This window comes from Mercurialis annua, linkage group LG2, assembly GCF_937616625.2.
Source record: "Mercurialis annua linkage group LG2, ddMerAnnu1.2, whole genome shotgun sequence".
Lineage (NCBI taxonomy): Eukaryota > Viridiplantae > Streptophyta > Magnoliopsida > Malpighiales > Euphorbiaceae > Mercurialis > Mercurialis annua.
In genome coordinates this window covers 50,390,968-50,403,813 of record NC_065571.1, presented here as the reverse complement: position 1 = coordinate 50,403,813, position 12,846 = coordinate 50,390,968, and the positions used below count along the sequence as shown (strand labels likewise).

The 12,846-nt window shown below is 36.6% G+C and overlaps 2 protein-coding genes and 1 non-coding gene across 6 annotated transcripts; 1 reads left to right on the top strand and 2 right to left on the bottom strand.

Annotated features, from left to right (window-relative positions):
* The first annotated feature begins 14 nt into the window (after nucleotides 1-14).
* On the top strand, nucleotides 15-10,687 carry LOC126667991 (cysteine--tRNA ligase CPS1 homolog, chloroplastic/mitochondrial-like). Of its 3 annotated transcripts, XR_008790045.1 has the most exons (8): nucleotides 15-107; nucleotides 220-251; nucleotides 6,793-6,931; nucleotides 7,804-7,929; nucleotides 8,249-8,452; nucleotides 8,658-8,759; nucleotides 9,387-9,539; nucleotides 10,152-10,687. XR_008790045.1 is itself a non-coding variant. In XM_056104448.1 (7 exons), the coding sequence occupies exons 1-7, from the start codon at nucleotides 18-20 to the stop codon at nucleotides 8,990-8,992; spliced, it is 849 nt and encodes a 282-aa protein (XP_055960423.1). In that variant the 5' UTR covers nucleotides 15-17; the 3' UTR covers nucleotides 8,993-9,253. The 3 variants fall into 3 exon arrangements, 2 of the variants coding, with proteins under 2 accessions (XP_055960423.1, XP_055960424.1); XM_056104448.1 differs by lacking the exons at nucleotides 9,387-9,539; nucleotides 10,152-10,687 and adding an exon at nucleotides 8,837-9,253; XM_056104449.1 differs by lacking the exons at nucleotides 9,387-9,539; nucleotides 10,152-10,687 and adding an exon at nucleotides 8,830-9,253.
* Nucleotides 2,272-2,378, bottom strand: LOC126670798 (small nucleolar RNA R71). The gene has a single exon (XR_007638795.1). It is a non-coding gene; the product is annotated as a small nucleolar RNA R71 (small nucleolar RNA).
* Nucleotides 9,225-12,302, bottom strand: LOC126667989 (heparanase-like protein 3). 2 transcript variants are annotated; one of them, XM_050361152.2, is made up of 9 exons: nucleotides 11,676-12,302; nucleotides 11,560-11,596; nucleotides 11,100-11,277; nucleotides 10,857-11,005; nucleotides 10,493-10,723; nucleotides 10,215-10,404; nucleotides 10,014-10,139; nucleotides 9,839-9,938; nucleotides 9,225-9,753 (listed from the first exon to the last, which is right to left on the bottom strand). In XM_050361152.2, the coding sequence occupies exons 1-9, from the start codon at nucleotides 11,961-11,963 to the stop codon at nucleotides 9,373-9,375; spliced, it is 1,680 nt and encodes a 559-aa protein (XP_050217109.1). In that variant the 5' UTR covers nucleotides 11,964-12,302; the 3' UTR covers nucleotides 9,225-9,372. The 2 variants fall into 2 exon arrangements, with proteins under 2 accessions (XP_050217109.1, XP_050217110.1); XM_050361153.2 differs by lacking the exon at nucleotides 11,560-11,596 and having other exon boundaries at nucleotides 11,676-11,760.
* Between the last annotated feature and the right edge of the window lie 544 nt (nucleotides 12,303-12,846).

The following is a 12,846-nucleotide window of genomic DNA, read 5'->3' as shown; positions in this document are numbered from 1 at the left end:
AAGAATTTCACCATGATATGGTGTATGTGTATCTACATTGCTTGCCCCCTTTTGTTGAACCACGTGTGTCTGATTACATACCTCACATAATTGACATGATCAAGCAGGTACATTTTCCTGCCCGTTATTATATGAAAGTCAAACATTTCTGAGATGAGTTGTCATGTTTAAGTGTTTGGGGCTTATGTGCATGAATATATTGGCTTGATTTCTTTGCAGATTCTTGATAATGGATGTGCATACGCGATTGATAAACCATAATTTTACGTATTTTGTTGAGAATATTGTGATTTAATTGTTATGAAATTATGTAAATTATGGTTTGATTATTGCCCTGATTCGTGGAATTTGCTAACTTTCTTTAGGATTAAGCAAATGCGTAATAAAAAGCCGAACGGACCGAAGATTGCAACAAAATTCGCTATTTCGGAGTCGACCTTACCTACAGCCGGACCTGCCCAGTAGAAAAGGCTGGAGGTAAGGTCAACTCACTGCCTTGCTATTTTGGACTCGACCTTACCTACAGCCGGACCTGCCCCGTAGAAAAGGCTGGAGGTAAGGTCAATGACCTTACCTACGGCCGGACCTGCCCCGTAGAAAAGGTCAGAGGTAAGGTCCACCTTCTGCCAGTTTTTTGTAGCCGACCGGACCTGCGACTTTACCTACCCAGTAGAACCGGTCAGTAGGTCCGGTCAAGAGCAATTTTAAGTCCGGTTTGATTAGGTTTTCCTTGAGACTTGGAGACTATAAAAGACAAAAAGAGAAGTTAAGTTGGGGTTCGATTTTTACACAACTCAGAGACCTTGGAAGCAACCACAAGGAGGAAAAAGACCGAATTGGCGATTGGATCAAGGATTCTTAACGATCGAAGGAGGGAATCAACTGACGATTGATCTAACCTGGAATCAAAGAGTTTTTCCTTATTCTCTACTCAATGAACTCTTTTAATTCTGTTTTTGCTTTCCAATCTCAGATTATGTGTAGCTAAACTTTTACATTAGAGCTAGGGATGTAGTTTAATTATGAGATTCATTGTTATTTTATGGATTGAAGTTTTATATTAGCAAGAGATTGTTTAATATCGTGTTTTCAGTAATTAATTCTTGTGTTTATCGTTGTTTGATTGTTTGGCCGTCAATTGAACTTTATCTAGAATTTATGTGAAGTATTGAGAGATGAAACATAAATTCTGATCTAGAATTAATTCGCATAACTACCGTAGGATAGAGATATACCTACGGATTTGTGTATGACATATAGGTTGTAATCCTTCATCATTCGATTAAATTAGGGTTTGGATTGAGAAATTAAACTCACTTTAATTGAATAGGCTTTCTTGATTCGAGAGAATACTAAAGCAATTTTGAATACCGTCATTGAATCACATCAATTCCATAGATGACAATGTATCTTATGATTAAGTGAAATCCCGAAACTCTAGTGTTCTTCGCTATTAATTTATCTTTACATCTTAATTTCTGTCGTTCTATTTACTTTAGTTAATTAGTTTAAACAAATTCAATTCAAATTTATAATTGTTTTAGCTATAATTAATACAAATAATAGTTAATCCGTTGTCTCTGTGGATACGACCTTGTTTGCTACGATTACATTCTGTATACTTGCAGGAGTTGCATTTTTAGCTATCAAGTTTTTGGCGCCGTTGCCGGGGACAACGTTGTTTTTAATTATTATTTTATTAATTTTAGTCTTTACTTTTAGTTTTTTTTTTCTTTCTTTCAATTCTCTTTGTCATCTTCAGGATTTTGAATGCTATTGAGACGATCAAAAAGTCTTAATAACGAAGAAATACTTGAGCTGAATCTAGAGATTGAACGAACGTGCCGTGCAAATAGAGCGAGAAGAAGACAAGAAAGAGCTGAAAACATGGACGAACTAGCTAATCCCAATCAAGCACAAAGGTTACGTGATATTCAAAGGCCAACGGTTACTGCTAACCCGTCATGTATCCGTTTGAGTGAAGCAGCAAGGAACTATGAGCTCAAAACTTTCCATCTCAATATGCTGCCTCAGTTTAATGGAACGGCTACTGAAGACTCACTAGCCTTTATCAGAGATTTTTATGGTATTGTGCAGACTTTACCGCTGAACAATCTCAATGAGGATGAGCTAAGGACGAGGTGTTTTCCTCATTGTCTGAAAGGAGACGCGAGACAGTGGCTGTTGAACCAACCAGAAGGTGTTTTTCTCACATGGGAGGATGTCTACAATGAATTCATGCTGAGGTTCTACTCACCACAAAAGACCATGGATCTCAGGGCAAAAATTTGCAACTTTGTGCAACGAGATCCAGAATCTTTTCATGAAGCATGGGAAAGGTTTAAGCTGCTCTTAACTCAATGCCCTCATCATCAAGTGCCAGAGAATTTGCTGACTCAGTTTTTCTATGATGGCCTGAACGTTAATTGTCAAACGCTAGTTGACACAGCTTCTGGAGGTTACTATGGAGATACCACAGCTGCAGAACTCATGAAAACCTATGAAAAATTGGCAATGAATTCAAGGCAGAAGGCAATCAGAGGAAAAAGGGCAGGAATATATGAAATCAACTCTCATTCTGATCTCTCAGCACAAATGGCTGATTTAACCAAGCAAGTCAAGATGCTTGTAGACAGAGATACTTCCAATCAAGAGTCATGCGCCTTTTGTGGGATGTTTGGACACAATGCAAATGTGTGCGCAAACATTGGATCGACACCACCAAACAGTGAGGAAGCAAATTTCATGGGAGCCTTCCAGGGTAGACAAGTCAAGAATGATCCTTTCTCAAACACTTATAACCCTGGATGGCACAACCACCCAAATTTCTCATGGAGGGATCAAGGAGCGAATAGGCAAGCACCACCTCCGGGATTTCAGCAACAAAGACAAGTTCTCCCACCTCAACAACAGAATATTCCAGACAGGAAACTGTCGGTAGAAGAGATGTTATCTCAGTTCTTAGCGACTCAAGATACCACTATTAAGAAGATGGATGCGAAAATTGACCAGTTGGCACAGTCAAGTCAAGCATCAATTCACAAATTAGAGTTGCAGCTGGGCCAATTGGCACGAACTGTTGCTGAACGTGAACAAGGCAAACTTCCTAGTAATACTGAGAATAATCCAAGAGAGGTGGTTATGGCCATTAGTCTAGGGAGCGAAACTCGGGTAGGAGAGGGAAGCAAAGGCAGGAAAGTAATTGAGATTGTCAACGATAGAGACGACAAGGAAGAGAGTGAGCACGATGTAAAGCAAGGGAATGATCTTGATAAGGAAGTGGTGGCTGATCCTTCAGTCAAACCTTATGTTCCACCTATTCCATATCCACAAAGGCTTAAGAAGAAAACTACTAGCAATAATTTTCAGCACTTTCTTAATGCCTTTAAAAAGATTGAGCTTAATATTCCTATTTTGCAGGCCCTTGCTAAGATGTCTTCCTATGCCAAGTTCTTAAAAGAACTAGTTTCCAACAAGAACAAGCTAGAGGAGTACGCCACCGTAGCTTTAACTGAAGAATGCAGTGCCATACTTCAAAAGAAGCTACCACCTAAGCTTAAGGACCCAGGGAGTTTTTCTATTCCTTGTGTTATTGGTGATATCACTATCTCTAAATGTTTGTGTGACCTTGGTGCTAGTGTGAATATTATGCCTGTATCTCTTTATAATAGGCTTGGCATGAAAGAAATGAAGCCCACAACTATGTCTCTACAATTGGCCGATCGATCGATCAAATACCCTTTAGGCATTGTAGAAGACTTATTTGTGCGAGTGGGCAAGTTTTATTTTCCTGCAGATTTTCTTGTCTTAGAAACAGAGGATGAAAATGATATATCTATGATTTTAGGTAGACCATTTTTAGCTACAGGAGGTGTGTTGATTGATGTTGTTAAAGGTAAGCTTACCTTTAGGATGGGGAGTGAAAAAGAAGAATTTAATATTCTTAAAGCCATGAAACACCCATTACTTGATGATTCTTGTTTTAGTGTCGATATTATTGACCATGCTGTTTCACATAATGTTGAACAGGAATCGTTCAAGGAGCCATTAGAAGCGTATCAATGAGTCTAGCTAAAGACGTTAAACAAAGCGCTAATTGGGAGGCAACCCAATATTTTCTTTTGCAATTTTATTTTCTTTATCTTTTGTTTAATAATTGTCGTTGTTTAGTTTTTTTTTTCCAGTGTCGTAGCGGGTTACAAGACTCTTTCTCCTTTTATTTAGTGGCAGCAATGCATCAATAGCATAAAGGAACTCTCGCAGTTAATACGTCACAAGTCAGGGGAGTTTTATGTTTTCTAATTGCTTGCATTTATTTTCATTTATTATGCATCTTGAGGGCAATCTGCGAATTAAGTATGGGGGAAGAGTCAATTTGGCTTTATGCTTTTGTTTGATTTTTAAGATAGTTTTTAGCTTGTCCTTCAAATTGTTTTTAGTTGTACGTTCTTTGATGAGTCGATTACCCTTAAATTATCACTAGAGTCAAGTAATTAATTATCACTTTTTGAATGGTTTTGCAATTATCAACTTAAATTATCTTTGGTTAGTAGCTAGTGCGATGGTTTAATGACTTGAAATTGCTGTTTTTTTTTATTGAAATTGGTTGAATTCTAAAACTTTATTTAACTAATTAACCTTTGTAAATCTCTTAGACTTTCATTTGAATCGAAAATAGATGAGAGTGAGTATTAGTATGAATTATAGTTGCTTCAAAAAGGTGAGATGGAGCGTAAAACGCACTCACCAGAAAAAGGAAAAAAAAATTCTTTTGAATCACTCAAATATAAAAGAAATTATTATTCCGCTAATTTTGACCAAAAGAAACGTAAATGTTTAAACTTGTAGTGGTCAAAGTTATGAATAGGGCTTATAGCCACTTGAATTTGTGATTTAGCAAAGTACACCATTGATATTTGAGTTTTCTATATGATGTATTTTTGGTGGAAAAACTAGATGACAATTCAAATAGATGGAGTGTTCAATTGAAAAGAAAATAAGAGTGGGATGGAGCGTAAAACGCACCCACTAAAGAGATGGAGCGTAAAACGCACTCAAAGAAAAAAATAGAGCAAGCAACTTTCTTCATACTTTTTACTCATGATTTTTCGATCTTGGTTCATATGTTAGTTTACTAGATTTGTTTAGCTTAATTATTTGAATAAATAAAGACTTGAGATATTTTCTTTAATGTTTTTGTAGGTCATCTAATCATCGTATGTAGTGATTGATTTTTGTAATTTGGTTGGTGTTGTTAACTTTTCTCTAAGTGGTTTTTGATTACTAAATCTCTTGATATGATTCATGGGTGTATTGATGCATTATTATACGGGCTGAATTCAGTTTGCTTGAGGACAAGCAAAAGCTCAAGTGTGGGGGAATTTGATAAACCATAATTTTACGTATTTTGTTGAGAATATTGTGATTTAATTGTTATGAAATTATGTAAATTATGGTTTGATTATTGCCCTGATTCGTGGAATTTGCTAACTTTCTTTAGGATTAAGCAAATGCGTAATAAAAAGCCGAACGGACCGAAGATTGCAACAAAATTCGCTATTTCGGAGTCGACCTTACCTACAGCCGGACCTGCCCAGTAGAAAAGGCTGGAGGTAAGGTCAACTCACTGCCTTGCTATTTTGGACTCGACCTTACCTACAGCCGGACCTGCCCCGTAGAAAAGGCTGGAGGTAAGGTCAATGACCTTACCTACGGCCGGACCTGCCCCGTAGAAAAGGTCAGAGGTAAGGTCCACCTTCTGCCAGTTTTTTGTAGCCGACCGGACCTGCGACTTTACCTACCCAGTAGAACCGGTCAGTAGGTCCGGTCAAGAGCAATTTTAAGTCCGGTTTGATTAGGTTTTCCTTGAGACTTGGAGACTATAAAAGCCAAAAAGAGAAGTTAAGTTGGGGTTCGATTTTTACACAACTCAGAGACCTTGGAAGCAACCACAAGGAGGAAAAAGACCGAATTGGCGATTGGATCAAGGATTCTTAACGATCGAAGGAGGGAATCAACTGACGATTGATCTAACCTGGAATCAAAGAGTTTTTCCTTATTCTCTACTCAATGAACTCTTTTAATTCTGTTTTTGCTTTCCAATCTCAGATTATGTGTAGCTAAACTTTTACATTAGAGCTAGGGATGTAGTTTAATTATGAGATTCATTGTTATTTTATGGATTGAAGTTTTATATTAGCAAGAGATTGTTTAATATCGTGTTTTCAGTAATTAATTCTTGTGTTTATCGTTGTTTGATTGTTTGGCCGTCAATTGAACTTTATCTAGAATTTATGTGAAGTATTGAGAGATGAAACATAAATTCTGATCTAGAATTAATTCGCATAACTACCGTAGGATAGAGATATACCTACGGATTTGTGTATGACATATAGGTTGTAATCCTTCATCATTCGATTAAATTAGGGTTTGGATTGAGAAATTAAACTCACTTTAATTGAATAGGCTTTCTTGATTCGAGAGAATACTAAAGCAATTTTGAATACCGTCATTGAATCACATCAATTCCATAGATGACAATGTATCTTATGATTAAGTGAAATCCCGAAACTCTAGTGTTCTTCGCTATTAATTTATCTTTACATCTTAATTTCTGTCGTTCTATTTACTTTAGTTAATTAGTTTAAACAAATTCAATTCAAATTTATAATTGTTTTAGCTATAATTAATACAAATAATAGTTAATCCGTTGTCTCTGTGGATACGACCTTGTTTGCTACGATTACATTCTGTATACTTGCAGGAGTTGCATTTTTAGCTATCAGCGATTGAAGGAGACGTCTACTTCTCAGTGGATAGATTTCCTGAGTATGGAAAATTATCTGGGAGTAAATTAGAAGATAATCGGGCTGGTGAGCGAGTGGCTGTTGACTCGAGAAAGAATAATCCTGCAGATTTTGCATTGTGGAAGGTAAGTGATCCTAAAGATTTCAGTAATCTCTTTAAGAAATCAGTTCATGACCACATCTTTCAAGATGTTCGGATTTTGAATTTGCCTATGCCTCTTGAAACTTGTCTAACTTTAGTGTGTGGACTTTTCTTTTGGTATATTGTCTAGTATTCTAGTTTGTAAGAACAACTTTCTTTTTCATCAAAAAAAAGAAGAAACATTGCCCACAAGATGTGTAATAGACTTTACACTTTGGGTCTTAGGTTGTTAAGACTTGGGTTTGAGATCCTGCCTTTTAAATATATGACTTGCTGATTGTTTTTAGCTAAAATATGTAAATTGGATGTCATTATGATCATTGTCCAAAGCAATTAAATATGCTTAAGGAGGTTATTTGTATATGCCCTATCAAGTGCCTTCTCTAGTTGGTTTTTAATTCAATAATTTATCATTCCTTAATATCTTAATATGTTTCTCAGTCTACCAAAGAAGGTGAGCCCTTTTGGGAGAGTCCATGGGGACGTGGGAAACCTGGATGGCATATTGAGTGCAGTGCCATAAGTGCTGCTTATCTTGGTCACTCTTTTGACATCCATGGTGGTGGAATGGACCTTGTGTTCCCCCATTATGAAAATGAGATTGCTCAGAGTTGTGCTGCATGAAGAGATAGTAATATAGGCTACTGGATACATAATGGCTTTGTCATTGTCGACTCAGAAAAAATGTACAAATCACTTGGAATTTTTTTTTACAATCAGGCAGGGAAAGAAATTCCATTTTTTAGTGATTTTCTCTTTTCTTGTTTATGGTTCCTAGGTTCTCGATCTGCATGCTTTGATAATTAGAATGGTATTTGTATGAACATGATTCTTATGTATAAATTCCTTGCTTAGGTCATAGATCTGTACCATCCAATGGCTTGCGGCTTTTCTTGTTGGGGATTTACTATCAATCTCCAATCAATTAATCTGGTGTACAGCTTGAGAGTGCTTCTGCGCATATTTTTTTACATTTATCAGGTATATTACAGTAGAACCTACTTTTAACTCAACCTCTCTTAACACACCTGCTTTTTACACATGTTTTCTCTGGGTTTTGCTTGGCTTTGGCTTCATGGTAATAAGATACTGTATTCTGGAGGTATATTGTTTTCAGATTCCATCGATAGACGGTTAGAATTTCAAATTATTTTCAGAACTTGTTTTTTGTGTTCCTTCAATATGTTCTGCCATCTTGTTATTCTAGTCAAACCAGATGCTGAAATGTTTTGCTTAATTCTTCTCATCTGCCTTTTGTAAGATTTTAAATTATTTGCTTCTACCATTCAATTGGTTGCAGACCTTATATGATTGTGAAACTGTCATCGGCCTGCACAAGGTAGCTTCTGATAAGGATTCTGTCCCAACTGAAATTTTAAATTGCATAAATACGTTCCACTATGTGTCTGTCTCCTCAATGTCAGATGATCTCCACACGCCTGTTTTATTGGCTGCTTTGTCTGATCCATTAAAAATCATCAACGACATGCTACATACCCGAAAGGTAACAAGCTATACATACATTTTCGTCTGTTATGATTAAATGTTATCAGTTGGACATGAAACAGGAGCCTGAAGTTGTTAACGTTTGGAGATACCTGAAATACAAATCTCACTTCATCACAAAGTTGAAAAATAAAATTCATTTATCTCACCTTTTTCCTCTTCTAGAATTCTGTGTAATTCCTTGTTAATTTTGATCCATTCAGGGAAAGAAACAGACTAAGCGAGTAGAATCACTCGCTGTTCTTGAAAAAACTATTGGGAATGCATTATCTATCTTGGGGTTGATGCCGACAACTTACTTTGAGGTATACTTAAAATAATCCTCGGTTGCAGTATGGCCAAACATGTGTACCCTGTATGCTAATCTTTCTCTAGTTTAAAGTTGAGTGGAAGATATTTTCTTCCTCAGGTTCTGCAGCAACTGAAAGAAAAAGCACTGCGGCGTGCAAAGTTAACAGAAGAGCATAAATTGCAAAAAGCAGAAGGAAGGATGGAAGTTAGAAAGAATAAAGACTATGAAAGATCGGCTGTCGGCTGATATTAGGAATGATTAGCTAATGTTGGAATTGCTCTTATGGACAGTCCAGACGGAACAAGTTGGAGACCAGCTATTCCTCTTGCAATGCAAGAGCTGCAAATTGCTTCGAAATGAGTTGTTTTTTTTATTTCACACACATGGCTTCAAACTTTTTATTTATTCTCAAGATTAGAGCATATAACTTATTGATTTCAGAAACCAGGATGATGCCTGTAGAATAGGACTATCTATATTGGAATAAGAAACTGTATATTTATTGTATTTCGTTTGCAAGAGCACATTTTTTTGGGTGAACATGGGCGTGTCTTAGAACAGGTCTGCGGCTGACACCATGTTTACACATGAAGAAGCAGAAGTTACTCATTTTTTTATTTACCGACTTATGCACATGCAGGAACTGTTATATTAGCAATCTGCACAAATACAATAGAGAAAGGAGTCACATCTATCGGATCGGAGAGGCTAGTTTTTATCGGCTCCAAGGACGGGATATCTCCGGATGAAGTTACAGCAAGTGCTTTCCCATTTAGAAGCACTGTTTGGCTATGTAAGTCGCCATTCCTTGCTGTTAAATGATACTCTTCCTTTGTGTTTTCATTAAGTTTATAACTAGAGCCCCTAGACATTCTAGCAAATTTTTCCCTCCGGCTTTGGTATTCTTGCATTGTCCAGTTGGCATTTCCGCCGACATGTTCGGTTGATGTGTGAACTTGAACTGTAGTGCTAGCGTCTAGGTTGATTAAGAGAATTGTAATTCCTTGCTGTAGTGATGCATATTGAGTGTATTAGTCAAGTGAATGTTCATATATTTGCTAACGAATCTAACTTATAGAGTAAATTACTTACAGTTGCTTTCGAGCAGTGAGCGTAAGCACGCATTTTATTTGTTCCTGTGAAACTTGTCGACAGTGAATTTGTTCCCATCAAACGGTGCCATAGAAGAGCACTGAAAATATATAAAATTATATTAAAGTGTCTAATGCATTTGTGCTTTTGTCAAAACTTCACTTGCAAGAATTACCTATAGTAGTCAGGATTTGGGAGAAAAGTATCGGTGTTAAGTAGGCCATAGTTTCCACCTATCAATGTCTGTCTACAGTATGTTTTCGTGTTGAAAGTCGACGCCATTCCTAGCTGGTCTAAATACCTGTGTGATTAGAATCAATGTCAGGATTTTGATCTAGTGACTGGAAGAAAAAAATGCATACCGCCTCCGCCTTACCAGAAACTAAATACAAATGCATTTGTAACAAGATTACGGCCGCTGTTGTAAGCCCCTCCTGCCTCGCCTACCCAGGCAACGGCTTGCGTCCCTGAACTCTTCAAAACTTCTTGAAGGCTGCTAAATGTCCCGGAGCCAATGTCGAGGTAGGAAGGATCTAATATCTTGTTAACCAGGTGATTATCGACACCTATAAGTAAAGCAGTTCAAAAGCGTTCTTCTTTGTTAACTATGTTAACGGAAAAGATTAAACGAGGGTGTAATTACAATTTTTTTACCTGGACCGAGATTATAAATGTGCTGAGTGACTGCTTGAAGAGATTTAGGCGCCTTGTCTATGAATTCTGTGAACCATTTTGCATCAAAGAAACCTCCCGGTGCAATTATCAATGGCTTATTTTTGAAACCTTTGTAAATGTTTTCGACTATGTTCTGAAAAGTGATTATATCTAATGCATATTGGTCTGCCGCAATTCTAGTTCCAACTCCGTTGCCACTTAATTCATTTCCTAAAAATTTCGGGCTGATCAAACAGTTGAAATAAAAAAAATCATAATAGAATTGTCGGAAGAACTGTTTTCATATGTTGGAGAACGGAAAAATTCATAAACATAGCTTACAAGCAGAACAGAAATTTCTTACCTAGCTCCCAGCCGTAAATTTTATACCCCATATTGACGGTGTATTGCATAAGGGATACAGCATTACTTGAGTCCCAAGCTCCAAAAGCAGAACCATCAGAAGCTATAGTTCTGCCTTTTAATGCATTTAACCCAAAAATAACAGTAGCTCTGTATTCAAAATTTAAAACACAAAAAGTTGATACTAATATACGATACTATTACTCAAATATACTCTTTGAAACGAGAAAATAATTTCACTCACCCAGCTTTGTTGAAAAAATTGTTCAACTCGTCCCATCGAGACATAGGCAAGCAACCTTGCGAGAAACCAAACATCTCTGAACTATTCTTGATAAACGGAGTACAAGGTTCGCCTTTAATCTCATATATCACCTTATCTTGTAAAGTCCCTCCCATTCTAATTTTCAGCGGCGAGAAAGCTACAAAACAATCAGAACCGTGTTATTGCTTTATGATGTGCGGAAATCTTAGAAAGTTGCGTTTCTCCGTTTCTAAAACATTTTCATGAAACTCATGAAAAACATTTCAGGTCCGTTTCTAATAGAAAACTCGCTCCCTATGAATATATTCTTATATTTTCATTACTTACACGTTTAGCGTTCCCGTTTCTTATATTTTTAAAAAACAAGTGTGCTATATTTGTTTCTATTTCCAATTCTGTTTTCGTATGCGTAATTTCATGCTATGATATTTCCTTTTACCTTTTATGGCATTTAGCAATATCGGGTTCCCAAGATCCTGCAAATTTACGACGAAAGCTTAGCAAATCCTGTCCGATTCTGCTAAGTTAGAAAAAACAGAAAACCAGAGTACTTACAAGATTAAGAAAAGAAGCTGTGCCCCAACTACAAGTTCCATAATCACATTTATCAGGAGGCCACCAATCTAAAGTAGCACAAATAAAATCCTCGTCAGTTGTTCCGACTGAAGCTGTTCCATCGATGAAAACGTTACCTTGTACACTCTGTGTCGACTCAAAAACCGAGCCTTTACCCAACCAAACTAGCCAAACACATAAAAACAAAAGACTGAACAATATACCCATCAGACAAAACAATTTAATTTGCTTTGTTTTTGCCTCTGTTTCAGCTTGTAAGGATGCCATGCTTATCAGAATTTGTTAAATAAGAAGATCATCATTGGTTTTAAAAATATTATATTATGAATTTATAGAAATTAATGTTAATTGTTTAGTTATGTTTAAGTAATCAAATTCCGAGTTTTATATTGAGAGTTTACTTATCTTATTAGTAGTAGTCAACTTACCATTTTGATCGCATAGTGTCTTTTCTAATTAATGATTTAGCGACAGATTTGGCGACAGATTTAATCTGAAAATATCGTCCTGGAAAACTTGCGTCGCTAAAAGTACTAAATGGTGTCGCTGTAGGTCGACAAGTGGGATAGCCACTATTGGAGGAATTATGAGAATAATTTGCCACATTTGATTGGTTAAGGATTGTTAAAGAAAATTCACTTCTTTATCCAAAGTCTCATTTGTGCGCATTTGAACCAAAATCCAATTTAGAAAAACCCTCCACCAGACCCATTCATTACAATAAGAAATAATGTAGAAAGTGCCATTATTTGCTAATCTGAACCAAAATCAAATGCAGAAAAACCCTCCACCAGACCCATTCATTACAATAGGAAATAATCACTACATTTTTTTTGAGGAAAAATGACCACTACATTTATTCCCTAATGAAACCATTAAAAAATTATTTGAATGTCATTAAATATTAATCATGGGCTATTATTATTTACGCTCAACTGGATATTATTTTATTAGTTGAGTACATTCATGAGGTATAACTAGGTATGATAACGTGGAGGACATTTTCCGTTCTCTATGGGGATTCGTCTTTACCGGGACGGAAAACCTCCATTTATTACCTCCATGAATACGGGAATAGAGAAGGTCATTTCCAACCCATGGGGATGGAGAGGGGACGAGAACTGTAGTTTTTTCCACGGAGATCCTCATT

Coding starts and splice junctions, on each gene's coding strand:
- LOC126667991 (XM_056104448.1), top strand. CDS start 18: ATGGTGTATGTGTATCTACATTGCTTGCCCCCTTTTGTTGAACCACGT. Junction 108..219: donor TAATTGACATGATCAAGCAG/GTACATTTTCCT, acceptor ATTTCTTTGCAG/ATTCTTGATAATGGATGTGC. Junction 8,760..8,836: donor TGCCGACAACTTACTTTGAG/GTATACTTAAAA, acceptor TCTAGTTTAAAG/TTGAGTGGAAGATATTTTCT.
- LOC126667989 (XM_050361152.2), bottom strand. CDS start 11,963: ATGGCATCCTTACAAGCTGAAACAGAGGCAAAAACAAAGCAAATTAAA. Junction 11,278..11,559: donor ATTGCTAAATGCCATAAAAG/GTAAAAGGAAAT, acceptor ATTGTTTTGTAG/CTTTCTCGCCGCTGAAAATT. Junction 9,939..10,013: donor CCAAATCCTGACTACTATAG/GTAATTCTTGCA, acceptor ATATATTTTCAG/TGCTCTTCTATGGCACCGTT.